Genomic DNA, 21,124 nt, shown 5'->3' with positions numbered 1-21,124 from the left:
TTCCATTGATAATTTGTATGATTTAGTTGTCAACACATTCAACTATGTAAAGAATAAAGTATTTAATAATATTTCATTCAGATATAGGATGTTATTTTAGCGTTCCCTTTATTTTTTTGAGCAGTGTATTATAATGTATGAACTTTCTTGAACAGTATAGTGTGTCTACTGGTGATTGATTACAGCAATGCCGCTAATCTACCACAATCAAGGTCATATACACAATAGTGCTATATTGTATACTTTTTTCCCCCTCTCATAATTTCAATAGACACTCCTAGCGCTTTCCCCGATCTGTTATCATTCCAACTCCCTGGAGAGCGAGCGAGGCATCACGGCAAGCACACGGGAGAGAAACATCCGACTCAAAGCCAAGATCAGTTCCCAGTTTGAGGAATTGAGAGGGCAGATGATACTGAGAGAGGAGAGAGCAATGCAGGAGATGGGCATGGACTTTGAGAAGAAACTAACCGAGATAGAAGAGTTCCTGAAAAATGGAAAGGAAAGACAGACCACTATTAAGTCAGGGATGGACATTGCTGAGCCTAGGGAGTTCCTCCTGTGGTGGACAGACAAAAATCGAGCGATCGAGAACAGACACATATCGACAGTTGACGACCTGCAGGGACCTTTGATGAAGAAACGGCCCCTTCAGAGTCCACAGAAGAGCTGGACAAAGGACCTCCGCCACACAGTCCATCCCAGGCATAATGAAATGAGGACAACCCGTCATACTCCCCAACCAAGTCACAACACACCCTGACCCAGCTGGTACAGAACTGGAGAGCCTGCTCTGCTTCCTTGACCTAGAAAGCCTTGAGAGGAGCCTTTATGACTTCTCTCCCCTGGACGTAGAGCCCCAGCGACCTGTTCGTGAGCCCCTGGAATCCCCATCATACTAACCTGACGCTCCACTGGAAAGGTCCCCCTCTGACAGAGGGAGTCCAAACTGAGGAAGTCCAAACTGAACTTTCCATTTTTTAAAAAAGAATAAGTAAAAAGAAAACTGGGCTCAATTATGAGTATAATAGTTTAGTAGGTGAGTAGGTGAGAATGACAGATTTTTGAATTGTGTAAATTCAATTGTTTTATGCTTGCTTTCCCTGGCTAGATTTTGTGTTGCGTAACTTCCGTACATTAATTGTAGTACCCTGCATTGAGTTAACGGTTCTTAAAGAAAACATTATATACACATTGACAACATAGTGCTTTACCGGCAGTACGGGGGAAAAAAATAACCATAAAACCCTTAAAGATTAACCTTATGCTTATTTTGGTGGGTACTGTAAGTCCTTAGCAAAGAAACCTGAAATAAATGCTTAGACATACTTGCTATACAGTGATTTGCCTTATTTATTTTGACAAAACAAGCTACAAACTAATACTGAATGAATTCTCCAACAAAATAATTTATTAAGAAAATAAACATGACATCTTGAAAAATATAAATGTATGCCTACTTACACACACATATATATATACACACACACACTCTCACAGATCTTTCCAAAAACATGTTCACAGATTTTGGATGAGTGACAGGAAGTTAAGAAGCATATAGAAATGGTATCAGGTTCAACAATTGTGGTACAAATTCACATTACACTGCAACAGTATTGGTACATGGAGGGCTAGGTGGAGGGAGAGGAGGCAGAGTTTCAGACAGGGGACTTTCCTGAGAATGAGTCAAGGGAAGAGGCACCAGCGTTCCCACACAGTGGCATCCCACTGTCCCACAGAATGGTGGAGCAATAAACTGATCCATATTTGATGCCCCCATTACCCTCAAATAACACAACATAGGCTAACAGTCACGGTGGCCTATGCAAAAACACAGATGCAGTTTAGAATCCTCTTTAGTGGGGTTGATGGTGGGCTGAGAAGCCAATGGGAAAGGAGCATGGAATGTGGAACTGGAGAGGGTTCTAGAATGTCCAAAGTGCCTTGTGTTTACCTCCTTCTCCACCTAACTGGGATGTAGGGTTTCTGTTCTCTGAAGCTGAGGAGAAGAAAATCATCATCATCAGCCTTTAAGGAAGAGCACATGCAGATATTAAAATATGTGCATGACACAGGTGGCTCCTTAATAGGGGAGGACAGGCTCATCGTAACAGCTGGAACGGAATTAATGGATTGGTATCAAACATAAAGACATGGTTTCCATGTGTTTGATACCATTCCACTTACTCCATTCCAGCCATTATGAGCAGTCCTTCCCTCACCAGTCTCCTGTGGTGCAGGAGTATATTACTTACTTACAGTGGGGCAAAAAAGTATTTAGCCAGCCACCAATTGTGCAGGTTCTCCCACTTAAAAAGATGAGGCCTGTAATTTATCATAGGTACACTATGACAGACAAAATGAGAAAGAAAGTCCAGAAAATCACATTAGGATTTTTTATTAATTTATTTGCAAATTATGGTGGAAAATAAGTATTTCGTCACCTACAAACGAGGCAAGATTTCTGGCTCTCACAGACCTGTAACTTCTTCTTTAAGAGGCTCCTCTGTCCTCCACTCGTTACCTTGGGGCGGCAGCGTAGCCTAGTGGTTAGAGCGTTGGACTAGTAACCGGAAGGTTGCGAGTTCAAACCCCCGAGCTGTCGTTCTGCCCCTGAACAGGCAGTTCCCAGGCCTTCATTGAAAATAAGAATATGTTCTTAACTGACTTTCCTGGTTAAATAAAGGTAAAATTAAAAATTAAATATTAATGGCACCTGTTTGAACTTGTTATCAGTATAAAAGACACCTGTCCACAACCTCAAACAGTCACACTCCAAACTCCACTATGGCCAAGACCAAAGAGCTGTCAAAGGACACCAGAAACAAAATTGTAGACCTGCACCAGGCTGGGAAGACTGAATCTGCAATAGGTAAGCAGCTTGGTTTGAAGAAATCAACTGTCAAAATGATCACAAGAACGGTGAGCAAAAATCCCAGAACCACACGGGGGTCCTAGTGAATGACCTGCAGAGAGCTGCAAAGTAACAAAGCCTACCATGAGTAACACACTACGCCACCAGGGATTCAAATCCTGCAGTGCCAGACGTCTCCCCCTGCTTATTAAGCCAGTACATGTCCAGCTCCGTCTGAAGTTTGCTAGAGAGCATTTGGATGATCCAGAAGAAGATTGTGAGAATGTCCTTTAGTTAGATGAAACCAAAATATAATTTTGGTAAAAACTCAACTCGTCATGTTTGGAGGACAAAAAATTCTGAGTTGCATCCAAAGAACACCATACACCATGTGAAGCATGGGGGTGGAAACATCATGCTTTGTGGCTGTTTTTCTGCAAAGGGACCAGGACGACTGATCTGTGTAAAGCAAATATATATGCCATTTAGCAGACGCTTTTATCCAAAGCAAAGAATGAATGGGGCCATGTATCGTGAGATTTAGAGTTAAAACCTCCTTCCATCAGCAAGGGCATTGAAGATGAAACGTGGCTGGGTCTTTCAGCATGACAATGATCGGGCAACGAAGGAGTGGCTTCGTAAGAAGCATTTCAAGGTCCTGGAGTGGCCTAGCCAGTCTCCAGATCTCAACCCCATAGAAAATCTTTGGAGGGAGTTGCAACAGTGTGTGAAAACCTTGTCAAACATTTTCTGTAAGTCTTCACCTCTGCCATTGCTAACAAAGGGAATGTAACAATTTATTGAGAAAAACGTTTGTTATTGACCAAATACTTATTTTCCACCATAATTTGCAAATAAATTAAAAATCCTACAATGTGGATTTTTAAAATTCATTTTGTCTGTCATAGAAGTGTACCTATGATGAAAATTACAGGTCTCTCGTCTTTTTAAGTGGGAGAACTTGCACAATTGGTGGCTGACTAAATACTTTCTTGCCCCACTGTATGATCACTGAGCATTGGGGTTCTATATTTCCAGCATCATGAGGATATCAGACTTTCCATCTGTTTGCATCTCCCTTTATCCTTTACAATGATACTGTCCATAAGAATATAAATATGAAAGGATGTAAATTCTGATATGGTGAGTCAAGTCTCACCAGTGTGTAGTTGTTGGGGGCTATGATGGGGTCTGGCCGGGCGTAGTCTGGGGGGTTTGCCAGGGGGTCGTAGCCGAGGCGGGCGAGCATGGGGGCGATGTCATCCATCTCACGCAGCACATCAGAGGGGATGTGACCCACCCACTTAGACAGGGCGTCTGTGTTTACAGGGTTCACAACCTGGTCTGTGGACCGCTCCACTCTACAGGGGGAGATCAGACAGATAACAGTGTATGTGTGTTTGTGCGAGACTTGATTCACCTGACCTCTCCAACCTACAAGGGTCTAGACTAATTCCAATACGTGTGTGTGCGCGCACACGCATCTATTTTTGTCCTAGCTTTGAGAGGTGCATATGGTTGTGACAAGATTTAATCGTGGCATAAGACAGAAGTATTATATAAAGCAGCTCACTGACTACCACAGCTGGCTTCACATTGTCTCTCATCTAAACCTTCCATTAAACCATCATACATACAGCTCCAGACCTGCCTTCAAATGCTATTTGAACTCATTTAAAACACTTTCTGGGATTGTTTAAGCAGAATAGTCAAAAAGGTCAAATAGTATTTTAACCCAGGTCTATACTGCACCGCACAGCTGGAAAAACAAAGACAAACTCGCTCCCTCTTTCTCTTACTTGGACAGCGACACTCCGCCGGCCTTGCCAATAAGGTCTTCGTGGTGTAGCACGGCCGGGTCCCATGGCAACCCCAGGAAGCTCAGCAGCTTCCTCATCTCTACCTCTGGGTGCAGTACCAGCTGCTCGTAGCGCACAGGCAGACAGCTGCCCTCAGGCGCTCCCTGGCACTGGGAGTACATGCCCTCCACCGCACGGCTCCACTTAGTTAGACAGTCCCTGTAACTAGTCAGGTCAAAACCGGAGATGGTCACCTGCAAGAAGAGAGAAGGGAAGGAGAAGGAGTCTGTGTTAAAGAGAGAGAATATAGAGAAGAGTGAAGTGTCTGAAGAGCAAGGAAGAATGGAAGCTCATCAGACCCCAGCATGCAGAGGGAACCCCCTCCCCCACCCCACAGCAGTTGCTACCTTGCGTGAGATCATGGAGTGGACGGTAGCCCTTCCATCCCGTAGCATGAGAACAAACTTTGCCTGGGGGAAAATACGGGCCAGGTAGGACAGAGACTTCAGAGCAAATGGATCCTTGTTACAGAGCCTGGCTGCTGGCTCCCCATGACCTATTATTACCTGTTGGAAGAAATCAATCAAGCAAGCAATGAATCCAGCGTCAAAGCTATAGAAAATGGTGCAGTTACAATTGAATTTCACTGCAGCATCCTAGCCTAGGCAACCCTTCCTATGTTTCAGGATTACCTGATGTAAAGTGAGAAGACAAACACCATGGCTAACCTCCAGTAAGAACGCCCGCACTGCTGAGTCCAACACCTGGTCAGTGACCCCGGCCTCGTCCAGTCTGACCCGCTCTCTGGCCGAGCGACTCCAGGTGGCACGCATGGCAAGAAGACGCGGGATCACCCGTGTCTCCTCCCCGCAACGCACTGCATTGTGGGCATCCAGCATGGCCCGCATCAGTGTGGTGCCGCTCCGAGGGAACCCACCTATGAAAATGAGGGGTGTGTCCTCACCATAGTAAATGGGAGATGCTTGGCTCTGATTGGTGGAGCCCAGGTGGGCATCTGCCCAGGTATGGCGGTGGGCGTGGTCAGGGGGAGGGCAGTCGATGCCACTCAGGCCCAGGTAGAGGAGAGAGGCGGAACAGAGGAGAGCACAGCCCAATAACATGCTCACCTTCTGTCCCCTCATGGTCAGTTAGACTGGAGGTTTATGGGCTGTGGACTGAAGTTAAGAGTAAGAGCTTGGGGTATGATTTGGTATAAAATCTGTTGGTTGAGACCTAGAGGGTTGAGAGAGGGGCAAGGGAGAGTGACCGAGGCCTTTGGGTAGAAAATAACGTAGTGAGGAACGTAGAGACCCGTCGTCGCTGGCGGTCTAGGATCCCCCCAGGTGGCTCTGAGAGGGGTCCTTTCCAGCTGGGTGCCAGCCCTGTACATATCCTTGATCCACCATACTGGACCTGCAACACACACACACACACACACACACACACAGAAAGGCTTATTTTTGTTTACAATTTATATTATTTCTTCTGGTGACCACATAGCGTGTTGTATGTTATTACATAATTATTATGCATTACATTTTGGAACAATTTCAGAACAATTGTAGCTTCCTGCATGTGTCCTGTCATTGACCTCCCCAACGAATGACTGAACTAGCTGCACAAGAGACACAGAAGAGCGTGTCCGGTTGGATTTCTGCAACATTCATATTCCACATCCTGCATTTGGAGAGCCACTAACTACACGGTTATGCTGCCTTCTTGTAAATGCCATCAACTCTATGCTCTCCCTTTCTCCTCACCTCACTCAGTTTCTTTCTTTCCTCTATCCCTCATTGTCACACTCATGTAAAGCCACTAACTGCTACTGTTCCATGTTTTCCTACAGTGACAGCTTGCTCAGCCACACACTACAATGCAAAGCAATTTGTTTGAGATCCTATGAGTCACTACTAAACTAAATCAAAAGCCTGCCGAATGCCAATCCTCACAAGCTGCAACAATCATATTTACTCTGCTAGCTAGTTTCAGGCTACAAAAAGAGTTCAGTGATGATGCAGACAGAGTGTGCACCCAAAACAAATATGTACCCAAATCATTTGCACAAAGAACGTGTAGCCTAATTTCTACATTTTTGTCCATTCCCTACTGAAAGGCCTCGGTACAAATGCTTTGTACAGTACATGGTGGTCTCTGTATTAGATAAGTACTTCAAAGTAACTGTCCAGTGTTAAGATTTCTATGAAATATGACCTATAATTAATTCCATAGTTCTTAAATTACGGTGCATTGGAAAGTATTCAGACCCCTTTCCGTTACAGCCTTATTCTAAAATGGATTCAATAGTTTCCCCCCCCTCATCAATCTACACCCCATAATGACAAAGCAAAAAACAGGTTGACATTTTGGCAAATTAATAAAAAATAAAAAATACAAATATCACATTTACATAAGTACTCAGACCCTTTACTTAGTACTTTGTTGAAGTACCTTTGGCAGCGGTTCCAGCCCTGATTCTTGTTGAATATGACTTTACAAGCTTGACACCTGTATTTGGAGAGTTTCTCCCATCCTTCTCTGTTGATATCACTCTAGTGGTGTGGGGGCAGTGCTTTGGCAAAGTGGGTGTGGTTATATCCTGCCTGGATGGCCCTCTCCGGGTGTAACGTCGGACATGGTGTTCCCGACCCCCGTTTTAGCTTCCAGTATCTATTCTGCAATAGTCTATGTGCCAGGAGGCACACAGACTAGGCTGTCCCATCTGGTGCAATTCTCCTGTCTTATCTGGTGTCCTGTGTGAACTTAAGTATGCTCTCTCCCACTCTACCGCTGAATGCTCAGCTAGGAAATGCAAACTGAAATTTACTCCCGAGGTGCTGAACTGTTGCACCCTTTACATCCCCTGATTATTATTTGACCCTGCTGCTGCTTATCTATCAATGTTTGATCATCTTAAAGTACTCTTATAATCTCCACCCGGCACAGTCAGAAGAGGACTGGTGACTCCCAAGAGTATGGTTCCTACCCAGGTTTCTTCCTAGTGTTGGAGTCGGGGTAAACTTTGAACATCAAGATATTGTAGACATGATAGATCAGACGCATGGTGTATAAGGAGTGAAAGAGACCGGGTTTTATGTCGGGAGGTAATGGGTCTCCGTAGAAAGACCGATGGCTTTGGAATGTGTTCGGTGGACGGGAGGAGACCACAGGATTGCTATAGGGGAAGCGGATGGACATCTGTGGATTAGGCAAAAGAGGGGTTGAGGTCAGATCCCCTGAAGGGAGTAATAAGGGTTTACATCCAACATTCCTGTTGAACCATAAGATGTAAGGATTGGAGAGAAGGAGGGGTGTCTAGTAGAGTGTGTGTGTGTGTATTTATATATAAATAACACACACTTGTGATGATGGGAACATAACTTTGTCTGAATACAGCCGTGTCGTCCCTTGGGAAGAATTAAACTTCGTGTAATTCTCTAAGCTTCTCTAGTGTCCATGTTATTTACTCTGACAAATTAGAATTTAACAATAGGTTCCAAGTGTTGTTTTTTTTGTTACACCTTTGTAATCATGAAATTTGGGAGTATAATCTTTTCTCATCGCTGCAACTCCCCAAAGAGCTCGGGAGAGGCGAAGGTAGAGTCACGAGTCCTCCAAAACATAAGCTGCCTAGCCGCGCTTCTTTTTACCCGCCCGCTTAACCCAGAAGCGCCAATGTGTCGGAAAACACCAGTCTCAACATCAACAGTGAAGAGGCGACTCCGGGATGCTGGCCTTTTAGGCAGTGTTGCAAAGAAAAAGCCATGTCTCAGACTGGCCAATAAAAAGAAAAGATTAAGATGGGCAAAAGAACAGATACTGGACAGAGGAACTCTACCTAGAAGGCCAGCGTCGCCACTTCACTGTTGAGTGTTTTGAATGCACTATTTAATGAAGCTGCCAGTTGTGGACTTGAGGTATCCGTTTCTCAAACTAGATACTAATGTACTTGTACTCTTGCTCAGTTGTGCACCGGGGCCTCCCACTCCTCTTTCTATTCTGGATAGAGCAAGTTTGCTCTGTTCTGTGAAGGGAGTAGTACACGGTGTTGTAACGAGAGCTTCCGTTTGACAATGTCTCGCATGGAATAACCTTCAGAAGAAAGTTTTGTTTATGGCCATTTTCAGCCTGTAATCGAAACCAAATGCTGATGCTCCAGATACTCACCTTGTCTAAAGAAGGCCAGTTTTATTGCTTCTTTAAATCAGCACAACAGTTTTCAGCTGTGGGTTGTCGAATGATCAATTGGCCTTTTAAAATTATAAACTTGGATTAGCTAACAACGCGCCATTAGAACACAGGAGTGATGGTTGCTGATAATGGGCCGCAGTACACCTATGAAGATATTCCATACATCAAAAAAAAAAAGTCATTTCCAGCTCAAATAGTAATTTATAACATTATTAACAATGTTTATACTGTATTTCTGATCAATTTGATGTTATTTTAATGGAGAAAGTGCTTTTCTTTCAAAAACAAGGACATTTCTAAGTGATCCCAAACTTTTGAAAGGCAGTGTAACTCCACTCACTTTGCAGACGTGCGAAGGGTTAATATGTCCACAGTGAGTCACTAACAGTGGTTTCAATGGCCAAGGTAAGACAAAGCAACGTAGCGAGAAACATAAAAGCGTAGGGAGATTAGATATGGGACCATTGGTCACTGGAAGAATGAGTGTAGAATGGAGCCTGCTACATTTGGAGGAAATGTGGCCATGCAAGCATTTTCATCCTTTTCAAAAGAGCAGCAACAAATCCTCTTGAAAGCAGGACAGGAAAATGGTACATTGCAGTGTATGGCCACAGTTCGATCGATAGTGGTTCATAGAGATTAGTTTCTACGTGAAGGGAGATGTAGGAGCCCACATTTTAAAAAACAACATTTTAACCTCTTGAGTGTAGGGGGCAGTATTTTGATGTTTGGATGAAAAACGTACCCAAATGAAACACCATTTCTCAGGCCCAGAATCTAGAATATGCATATAATATATATGCCATTTAGCAGACGCTTTTATCCAAAGCGACTTACAGTCATGTGTGCATACATTCTACGTATGGGTGGTCCCGGGAATCGAACCCACTACCCTGGGTTAATTGTAAGATTAGGATAGAAAATTCTAAAGTTTCTAACAGACTATATTTTGACAGTTTTTAAGTATAACAGAACTGATATTGTTTTTCCTGAAAGCTCTGTTCCATTGCCTGCCTTCACACCCTTTATATCCCTTTAAATGGAGCGAACAGTCCTTAGACAGTTTCAGGCTTTTATTTTGAAAAATGAGCGAGATAGATCACATCGCGTCATTGTATGGCTGGGGGCCAGCAGCGTTTTGCATGCGCAACAGCTTGGAGCAGACATTTCTCTCCCTCTCTCTCCCATTGAAGAAGCTACACAGTCCCGGTTGAAATATTATCGATTATATATTGTAAAAACAACCTGAGGATTGATTATAAAAAACATTTGACATGTTTCTACGAACTTTACGGATACTATTTGGAATTTGTCTGCGATATCGTGACCATTCGAGCCTGTGGATTTATGAACATAACACGCCAACCAAATGGAGGTATTTTGGATATAAAAATCATCTTTATGGAACATTTAGTGTAACTGGGAGTCTCGAGAGTGCAAACATCCGAAGATCAAAGGTAAGCGATTTATTTGATTACTTTTCCGTGACCAATCTACTTGGCTGCGAGGTGTTTGTAATGTCTTGTCTACTGAGAGACATGTCCTTAAATAAACGCTTGGTATGCTTTCGCTGAAAGTATTTTTTGAAATCTGACACGACAGGTGGATTAACAACAAGCTAAGCTGTGTTGCGCCATATTGCACTTGTGATTTCATGGAAATTAAATATTTTTAGTCATTTCATTTGAATTTGGCGCTCTGCAATTCAGCAGATGTTGACGAAAGAGATCCCGCTAACGGGATGGGTGCATCAAGAAGTTAGATGCCAGGGATCCAATATCGCAGATTCCTTATGATGAGAAATTGTCTGAATTTGCCACAGGAAAAATTAATTTGGGGTTGAATAATCAATAAATCAAGGGAATGGATTCTAAAAAAATAATGAATCAAATCTGTCCAAACTCAGAAAACTTTTTAAAATGTTTAAATCTTGTGAGACATCTTATTCTGAAATAGATTTATAGAATGGACGAAAGGGGGGAGGAGGAGTCACGAGGAATTATAGCGTTAAGTGTGAGTAATTGTTAGTAGAGTTTAAAGAAGCAATTCTGTCAAGGGACAGCATTTGGGTTACCAAACCTCAAATTAACTTGAAAAAATGTTTTGTACATGAAGGGAGAAGTGGTTATGGGAAAAGAGACGACTCGGTGGCGAGATACAGGTTGCCGTGTCTAAGGGTAGTACGTGCTAAATAAAGGATGCATAAACTATGGGGTGGATTCAAACAAATGTTTAACGATTGGGGTGAGAACATTGGATACCATTATCATGTTTGGTTTGTAATTAAACCTTTTGGGTAGCTGATTAAGATGTAGCATAGTGAATGCTACCGAAATTTACACTTTCTTTTTCAGGAGAGGGGGTTTCTTTATTCCTCTTTGGGAATGTTTCCCGAGGCTATGTTCTTGGGGAGAGCAGTTAGTGAAATTCAGCACTGTTATAAAGTATAAAGGTATCTGGATAAGGCCGTAAACTGAGCACCCAGATAAGTAAGGATTGGGCATGCGTTTTTGACCTACGGTTCACACATATTCCTAACTGGTGAGTTGGTCATATTTGTTATTGGTGTCAATACCGTGTTTGATTTCTTGTGTGGGGTCTATTCAATTTGTAATGCAGAATGATGGAAATGTTTTTAAATGGTTTTTGAAGGACACAAAAGAAAAGTGAAAAGGAAATACTTAACTAAATATGCAGGTTAAAAAATTATATACTTGTGTATTGATTTTAAGAAAGACATTGATGTTTATGGTTAGGTACACGTTGGAGCAACGAGAGTCCTTTTCACTGATGTGCACCGCATCGATACAGTGGGGGGAAAAGTATTTAGTTAAGTACTCCCCCTTAAAAAGACGAGACCTGTAATTTTCATCATAGGTACACTTCATCTATGACAGACAAAATTTGATTTTTTTCTCTCCAGAAAATCACATTGTAGGATTTTTAATGAATTTATTTGCATATGATGGTGGAAAATAAGTATTTGGTCAATAACAAAAGTTTCTCAATACCTGTTATACACCCTTTGTTGGCAATGACAGAGGTCAAACATCTTCACAAGGTTTTCACACACTGTTGCTGGTATTTTGGCCCATTCCTCCATGCAGATCTCCTCTAGAGCAGTGATGTTTTGGGGCTGTTGCTGGGCAACACGGACTTTCAACTCCGTCCAAAGATTTTCTATGGGGTTGAGATCTGGAGACTGGCTAGGCAACTCCAGGACCTTGAAATGCTTCTTACATTCGTCCTTCGTTGCCCGGGCGGTGTGTTTGGGATCATTGTCATGCTGAAAGACCCAGCCACGTATCATCTTCAATGACCTTGCTGATGGATGGAGGTTTTCACTCAAAATCTCACGATACATGGCCCCATTCATTTTTTGCTTTACACGGATCAGTCCTCCTGGTCACTTTGCAGAAAAACAGCCCCAAAGCATGATGTGTCCACCCCCATGCTTCACAGTAGGTATGGTGTTCTTTGGATGCAACTCAGCATTCTTTGTCCTCCAAACACGGAGATTATCAGTGGTCTTGTATGTCTTCCAATGCCTAATAATTGCTCTCACAGTTGATTTCTTAAAACCAAGCTGCTTACCTATTGCAGATTCAGTCTTCCCAGCCTGGTGCAGGTCTACAATTGTGTTTCTGGTGTCCTTTGACAAGCTCTTTGGTCTTGGCCATAGTGGAGTTTGGAGTGTGACTGTTTGAGGTTGTGGACAGGTGTCTTTTATACTGATAACAAGTTCAAACAGGTGCCATTAATACAGGTAACGAGTGGAGGACAGAGGAGCCTCTTATAGACAAAGTTACAGGTCTGTGAGAGCCAGAAATCTTGCTTGTTTGTAGGTGACCAAATACGTATTTTCCACCATAATTTGCAAATAAATTCATAAAAAATCCTAATGTGATTTTCTGGATTTTTTTTCTCTCATTTGTCTGTCATAGTTGAAGTGTGCCTATGATAAATTACAGGCCTCTCATCTTTTTAAGTGGGAGAACTTTCACAATTGGTGGCTGACTAGCTAGCAACTTAACTTGGCTCCTTACTGCATTCGCGTAACAGGCTGGCTCCTCGTGGAGTGCAATGTAAGGCAGGTGGTTAGAGCATTGGACTAGTTAACTGTAAGGTTGCAAGATTGAATCACCGAGCTGACAAGGTAAAAATCTTTCTGCAGTAAATCTTTCTGCCTCTGAACAAGGCAATTAACCCACCGTTCCTAGGCCTTCATTGAAAATCAGAATGTGTTCTTAACTGACTTGCCTAGTTAAATAAAAGTTGTAAAAACAAATAAGCCAAATCGGTGTCCAAAAATACAGATTTCCTATTGTTATGAAAACTTGAAATCGGTCAATACGGTTAAAATCGGTCGAAACCCTCCCTAACCGGCTGAAGAAAGAGTGACAAAGGCTTTCAATACGACTGACTTTTAACACTTCTATCTATGACCCGAGTCCGAGCCATCAACCTGGGTACGGGCGGCAGGAGTGCACCATGGAGAGAGATCTCATTCAAACTTCTCTCATGCTCCTGGTGTACTGGTGGGAGAAATGGACCAGACAGAAGGGTGATGGCAGCTCAGGTGAGAGACTTGTGTATTTGGGAAAAACATTTTATTTGGATATTGAAACCAGGACATTATCAAGGGCCATCAAATGTGACAGGCAAGAGTTACATATGTGCCGTTGGGAAGATTAAATAAAGCTATCTGAAGAAGAACCAATGAAGACACGCTGGAAGGATAAGTGCCGGGGGGGGCAACCATGCCCATAATTGTTTAGTTGGGGTGTCAGGTTTATTGGGGAGGAATGCACACTGAAATTCATACTAATTTAGACTAAGACTGCATTGAGATATCAATCTTTCATTACCATGCCACTCGCGACAGGAAAACCGGGACAAATGGGGGGTTGTAAAGAGAAGAGCTATTACCAGTAATAAAAAGTTCCCGTTTCTAAATGTACATTCTAACCGTCATTATTTGTGCTAGGTTGAGAAGCTTGAATTCAAGTGGTAGACTCAAAGTGAAGCGCTAACAACTGTCATTCAAAATTTGGGTTGGATAATTGATCAAATATTTTAATTATGATTCGGACAAAGCGAGAAAGAGCGCTAGTTTCAAACTGTGAGGGGTGGGTGCACTGTTCAAATTTATTGGGCCTTGGGAGGGTTTGTCCTCCCTAGAAACCTTATCTTTAAGTAACCTTATATTTAAGTGTCCTCAGAGGGAGGTTAGTCGAGAACACTAGATGATAGCTTAAGACAACAATGTCGTGAGAATTTTAACGTTAAATCGCATCAATACATGAATTGTTGGACACTGTACAATTAATATGTAAGAATATGTCAAAGATACACAACGCAGAGGACGAAAGGGCTAGAATTAACGATCAATGGAAATAGTTCACTTCTTAAGGTATGGGGGCAGCATTTTCACATTTGGATAAATAGCGTGCCGAATTTCAACTTCCTGCTGCTCATGCCAAGAATAAGAATATAAGATATGCATATTATTGGATAGAAAACACTGAAGTTTCTAAAACTGTTTGAATCATGTCTGAGTATAAGAGAACTTATGTAGCAGGCAAAACCCAGAGGACTAACAGTTGAGATTATTTTTACATTTTTAGGTCTCTGTCTGAACAGAGTTCTCATTGACAAATGATATTTCTTAGGAAGCCGTTTTCAGTTCCTACCGCTTCCACTGGATGTCACCAGTCTTAGGAATTTGGTTGAGGTTATTCATTTGTGCAATGAAGAAGTATGCCATTTAGGCCTAAAATCTAAGGTGTCATTGTACTCTGATGATTCATGTTCTTTTAAAACCACAATTGGAGTCTCTCCACGGCCTCTTAGAGGATCTAGATACTTTTGCTATCCTGTCTGGATTAAAACCAAATTATGATAAATGTACCATATTACGTATTGGATCACTAAAATTCACATTTGCATTACCATGTAGTTTGCCAATTGGGTGGTCTGACGGAGATGTAGACATACTCGGTATACAAATCCCAAAGGAAAGAAATGATTTCACTCAAATACATTTTTATAGAAAGTTAAAAAATAGCTAAGATCTTGCTACCATGGAAAGGAAAATACCAGTCTATTTGTGGAAAAAAAAATCACCCTGATTAACTCTTTAGTTACATCACAGTTTACCTATTTGCTTATGGTTTTGCCTACACCTAGTGACCTGCTTTTTAAATTATATGAACAACAAAATACTCAATTTTATTTGGAACGGCAAACCAGAAAATTAAAAGGGCCTATTTATATAAGGAATATGAATTCAGTGGGCATAAATTAAATATTAGTTACACCAACTGCGTCAGGAGGAATGGGCCAAAATTCACCCAATTTACTGTGGGAAGCATGTGGAAGGCTACCTGAAAACATTGACCCAAGTGAATCAATTTAAAAAGGCAATGCTACCAAATACTAATTAAGTGTATGTAAACTTCTGACCCACTGGGAATGTGATGAAAGAAATAAAAGCTGAAATAAAATCACTCTACTATTATTCTGACATTTCACATTCTTAAAATAAAGTGGTGATTCTACTGACCTAAAACAGGGAATGTTTACTAGGATTAAATGTCAGGGATTGTGAAAAACTGAGTTTAAATGCATTTGGCTAAGGTGTATGTAAACTTCAACTGTATACACTACCACTGGTGGAACCATGTATTTGTCTTATACAGCTGTATGACCCAATAGGTGAATAAACTTGGTTTAAGCTTTACTAGTCGTCCGTGAGTGTTAACGGGTTCATTTAGAACCTAACAATGCTAAAACATTTAGGAGATAGAGGTGCTCAAAGTTGACCCATTTTGCATTCCCCACCATTTTGATATAATTTAAAAGCTTACAAACAGGGTTGTCGAAAGTAAACGAAATCAAATGGAATGAGACTCTGGTCTAATGTAGTAGACTATATAGGAAACCGGGGGCCATTAGGGACTCAGTCATTGACTCTGTCCCAGAATGAAGAATAGGCTACAGAGCAGTCTCATTGTCTCTTCTCCAGTCTGTTCAGAGTGGATGTGGAGGAAACTGGGCATCTGGTTGAACCAGGAAGGCAACACCTACTTTCTGGATACTTGCTAAAGTTCTTGTTAATGTTCTGACAGATAAGGATGTTGAATGTGAACACTGGACAGAAATTGGTAAATAATAATCATTATTTTTGATGTACATTATTTAGGCTGTTATTTCAGCATGAGTAGTGTGACGGTCACAAATTCATTCAAAACAGTCTCATTCAGTCTAGTCTAGACGTTGCGCTTCCCCTTTAATTTCCAATGAAATAGCCAGCATCAGGTGCGCAATAAGGCGACAGTTGCCATTTATTTTGTTCTATAGTGTGCGTTGTAACCGGGTCTTAAACTCAACAAGTGCGCCGGATTGAAACCACTATTTCCATTTTTGGATTACAATTAAACAGTCAAGTCAACGTTAATCTCCGCTGGGGTTCTATGGACAGATTGGTTGTACAGATCTAGCCAGTCAGGAGCCCTCAACCAAAAATATAGAAAGGCCTACTTGAATGCAGGACTTCAAACAGTGTGACCATAGGGATGGGATTAGCAAGGCTATGTGAGAATGCACTGTCGAAAAACAGTCCAGAACTGCCCTAAATGTGTGTTAGAGATTGCAAGGTCTGTTGCTGTGCAGATTGCAGTGAGTGTGTGTAACAGTGTTTAGGGGAGAGAGAAAAAAGAGACTGACAGATCTGTGACAGCAGAGAATCGTGGAATAATCCTACACGCACATTCTAAGCTATCTGACACTGAGCTCCAGGATGTTACAGTGGCAAGAAAAAAAATAAAAATAGGTGAACCCTTTGGAATTACCTGGATTTCTGCATAAATTGGTCAAATTTGATCTGATCTTCATATAGGTCACAACAATAGACAAACAGTGTGATTAAACTAGTAACACAAATTGTATTTCTGGTCTATATTGAATACATCATTTAAACATTCACAGTGTAGGTTGGGAAAAGTATGTGAACCCCTAGGCTAAAGACTTCTCCAAAAGCCAGTTGGAGTCCAATCAATGAGACGAGATTGGAGATGTTGGTTATAGCTGCCTTGCCCTATAAAAAAAACCTCACAAAACTTGAGTTTACTATTCACAAGAAGCATATCCTGATGTGAACCATGCCTCGGAACAAGAGAGATCTCAGAAGACCTAAGATTAAGAATTGTTAACTTGCATAAAGCTGGAAAGTGTTACAAACGTATCTCTAAAAGCCTTTATGTTCATCAGTCAACAGTAAGACAAATTGTCTATAAATGGAGAAAGTTCAGCACTGTTGCTACTCTCCCTAGGAGTGGCTGTCCTGCAAAGATGACTGCAAGAGCACAGCGCAGAATGCTCAATGAGATTAAGAAGAATCATAGAGTGTCAGGTGAAGACATACAGAAATCTCTGGAACATGCTAACATCTCCATTGACGAGTACACAAAAAAGAATGGTGTCCATGTGAGAACACCACAGAAGAAGCCACTGCGGTCTGAAGTTTTATAAAAGTGCACCTGGATGTTCCACAGCGCTATCAAAATATTCTGTGGACAGATGAAACTACAGTTGAGTTGTTTGGAAGGAAAAAAGGGCACAGCTCACCAACATCAAAACCACATCCCAACTGTAAAGTATGGTGGAGGGAGCATAATGGTTTGGGACTGCTTTGCTGCCTCAGGGCAAGGACAGCTTGCTATCGTCGACAGAAATTTTAATTCCCAAGTTTATCAAGACATTTTGCAGGAGAATGTTAAGGTATCTGTCCGCCAATTGAAGCTCAACAGAAGTTGGGTGATGCAACAGGACAACCACCCAAATCACAGAAGTAAATCAGCAACAGAATGGCTTCAACAGAAGAAAATAAGCCATCTGGAGTGGCCCAGTCAGAGTCCTGACCTCAACCTGATTGAGATGCTCTGGCATGACACCAAGACAGTAGTTCACACCAGACATCCCAAGAATATTGCTGAACTGAAAAAGTTTTGTAAAGAGGAATGGTCCAAAATTCCTCCTGACAATTGTGCAGGTCTGATCCACAACTACAGAAAACATTTGGTTGAGGTTATTGCTGTCAAAGGGGGGGGTCAACCCGTTATTAAAGCCAAGGGTTCACATACTTTCTCCACCCTGCACTGTGAATGTTTACACAGTATGTTCAATAAAGACATGAAAACGTATAATTGTTTGTGTGTTATTAGTTTAAGCAGACTGTGTCCATTGTTGTGACCTAGATGAAGATCAGATAACATTCAATGATAAATTTACACAGAAATCCAGGTATTTCCAAAGGGTTCACACACATTTTCTTGTCACTGTAAATTGCAGAACAGACCAGGCAGAATCACCAGTGAACATCTGGTCATGACAAGGGGTAGGGTGAAGTTAGCTGCTTTTAGAAACACACGGATTTACACACTAGTGTTGATCGGAATTAACTTGCAAAAAACCACAATAGTCCGCCAAAACGCAATTTCAACTTACTCTGACGATTGTCCGTAGGGTTGGTCCTTATGCAGGGGGGTGAGAAAAAAAACGGAATAGAATGTTAACAGACTTAGCAAATCTGGGTCTGTTGTAGACCCACTTCCTCTCTGCTTACCTCATGTCAAAAATGTAATAAAAAAAACATGCACAAAAAGCAAGAACTTGTGGGGAACATTTATTTTGACATGAGGTAAGCAGAGAGGAACTTTGCCTAAACATCAGACTGTTACAGTGGTAACACCATGAATATCAGTCTGAAAGAAGTCACTAAAAAAGATGAAAGTCTCTACAAGGCAGAATATTGACTACAATTACATTTACTTTAAGGAATTGGGATACCTGGTCAGTTGCACAACTAAGTAAGCATTTCACTGTCAAGTCTACACCAGTTGTATTCTGCACATGTGACCAATAACTTTGTATTTGAATGCATGCAACTGAAATTTGTCTTCCACATTTAACCCAACCCCTCGGAATCAGAGAGATTGTTGTTGGGGGTTAACTGACTTTCTCAAGGGCAGAACGGCAGATGTAAAAATTTGCCGGCTCCGCGATTCAAACCAGCGACCTTTTGATTACTGGCCCAACGCTCTTAACCGCTCGGCTACCTGCTGCCCCATGTACTGGTTGTATATTTTGTTGGTTCTTTTGGCGGTAGGAGGTGGAGAAAGGGTATCCAAAGGAAGGCGTTTACCCTACTTTATGTGGTGCTGGTAGGTTCTGCCCCTTGTATTTTCAATCTGTTGAGGCATTGCTTGTGATGGACAATATGTAAATAATAATCGAATTTAGTCCACCAAAGCCCTCGGCTGGAAGGGGTTTGCTGGTCTGTTAGGCACTGCCATATTGTGCAAGTGTTTGTCACGTGTGAATTGCATTAGTATTGAAATGAAAAACTGTAAACACAAACAATATATTTACACAAACTAACGTTAGCATACTGAATGTCTGATGGGGATTTGACTCAAATGGTGGGTCTTCAGGCTAAGAGAAACTTAACTGACCTTCCTGAGGAACTACAAAAAACAAACGTTGAAATTGTTTAAATATACTTTCCATTATATGATACATTCCAAGCCTACGTTCCAAGCCTACAGTCAATCGACAGAGTAAATCTAAATTGTATTTTTTTTAAATTGACAAGCTAATTTCCAAAAATCAGCTAGGGTTATGTAAACTAACTAGGCCAGCGATCCACACTGAAAAAATAAAAAACAGCACCTCCGGCAAACAGGGGTGTAATCATTAGTTCAAACAGTTGCATTCCTTTTTGTAAATTAAAATGGGAGACAATTTTGCAACTAACACGAGGGGCAAATTCAGGTAGGACCCTCCCCGTTTCGTTCAGTTGGCTTCCCTTTAAGAAACGTTTTGCAACAGAATCGGCCTAATTAATACACCCTTGGTTAATCGACAGTATTGCTACTACCCCCAGTGAGTCGTGAATACCAAGGAAGCGCAATTGGTAGTAGTTTTGTATACACAAAACTTCACGGAATCGAATGTGAATATCACTCACCTTAACTGCCGAGAATCAGTATCTGAAAAAGAAAGGTCCGTTGTATTGTGTAACTGCAAAAGAGGAAACTGTCAACTTCAACACAAGCCGCTCAAACAAGATAAATTGTGTAATTTAAACGAATTTAACTATGGTGTTGTCTTGTCACCAGTCTGAGGTTCAGCCGTATCTACTGTCGTACAACACAACATAAGGAAAGTATTCAGCATTCTTAAAAGAAACGCCTGAGCGGTGTTTATTACTTTCTGATCCTGACGAGAGAAAATAACTATCGGGGAGGTTCTCTTTTGCACTGTTCAACCAATCGAATAAACGTGGAGGAGGAGTTAAGATGGAGTTTGCCCTTGTTAAATGGATGTTAATAACGTCCAAAAGTAACATCACATGCTCTCTTTCCATTCCTCCTAAAGACCGGATGCAATCGTTTGACTCCACTGACCGTGTACGGGACAGTTGCCATAAAGGCAGTACCACAGCTAGAATAATGAGACAGATATTTCACCGGATGTATAAGTGTGAAGCATCCGGTTTTCCGCTTCCACTCACTACCAAATATGGTGATGAGAGGAAGTCCATTGGATGGCAGTGAGAAGAGATGGATTTTGTCCGACATTATTATGACATTTTTTTCACCAATTAAACTTTTGGTCTCAAAACAGTTATCCGTTCCCAAAACTACACTCTGTTCCGAATAGAGTGGACTAAGTTTTGTAGATGTTATCCTTTGCCAAAGGAAAACAAAAATGTTTTGTTTTAAAGGAGTGCAACGGGGGAATTGATTTTTTACACACGTACTTTAGGGTAAGCGCTCACTAACGGAAATATGCAAATATCTGCTTGAACGCTCCAATAGGATCTCACTAACTCATGCTTGGCTCTAACACCCTTCCTTGCTTGTTCTGGCCACTATGGCTCATTTGTTCCCATTTGAAACGACAGGAGTTGGTCTATCTTGGGTTAGTTGTAAATTCTCTTTGATACAAAGATAGACACTTTCACAGTACAATATGAAGAGCGGCTGAAACTGCTTCTCCATTGAAGGACCGATCACACTTGTCTGCGATGTCATATCGCAGCGACGTTGGCTACGCTCATGTGTAGGAACACATAATCAGGTCTAAAGGTAGTCTAGCAACAAAAAAAAGGTAGTCTAGCTCCGAACTGCGCATGGGCAGGCTGTCAAATCAAAGGCGGCTGTCAAATCAAAGGCGGACTGTCAAATTAATGGGCAGGCTGTCAAATCGATATAAAAAA

General features: G+C 41.7%; 1 protein-coding gene across 5 annotated transcripts; it reads right to left on the bottom strand.

Moving 5' to 3' along the window:
• Window positions 1–1,335: 1,335 nt before the first annotated feature.
• tpst1l (tyrosylprotein sulfotransferase 1, like) lies at window positions 1,336–20,299 on the bottom strand. Of its 5 annotated transcripts, none has more exons than XM_035748368.1 (8): window positions 20,113–20,299; window positions 19,871–19,923; window positions 18,349–18,374; window positions 5,382–6,066; window positions 5,061–5,219; window positions 4,654–4,907; window positions 4,014–4,215; window positions 1,336–1,999 (listed from the first exon to the last, which is right to left on the bottom strand). In XM_035748368.1, exons 4-8 carry the CDS (start codon window positions 5,793–5,795, stop codon window positions 1,967–1,969), a joined length of 1,062 nt encoding a protein of 353 aa, XP_035604261.1. In that variant the 5' UTR covers window positions 5,796–6,066; window positions 18,349–18,374; window positions 19,871–19,923; window positions 20,113–20,299; the 3' UTR covers window positions 1,336–1,966. The 5 variants fall into 5 exon arrangements, with proteins under 5 accessions (XP_035604261.1, XP_035604260.1, XP_035604257.1 ...); XM_035748367.2 differs by lacking the exon at window positions 20,113–20,299 and adding an exon at window positions 20,019–20,078; XM_035748364.1 differs by lacking the exon at window positions 18,349–18,374 and having other exon boundaries at window positions 20,019–20,299.
• Window positions 20,300–21,124: the final 825 nt, after the last annotated feature.

Source organism: Oncorhynchus keta, chromosome 33 (genome assembly GCF_023373465.1).
Source record: "Oncorhynchus keta strain PuntledgeMale-10-30-2019 chromosome 33, Oket_V2, whole genome shotgun sequence".
Taxonomy (NCBI): Eukaryota; Metazoa; Chordata; class Actinopteri; order Salmoniformes; family Salmonidae; genus Oncorhynchus; species Oncorhynchus keta.
This window is presented reverse-complemented; position numbering and strand designations above follow the sequence as displayed.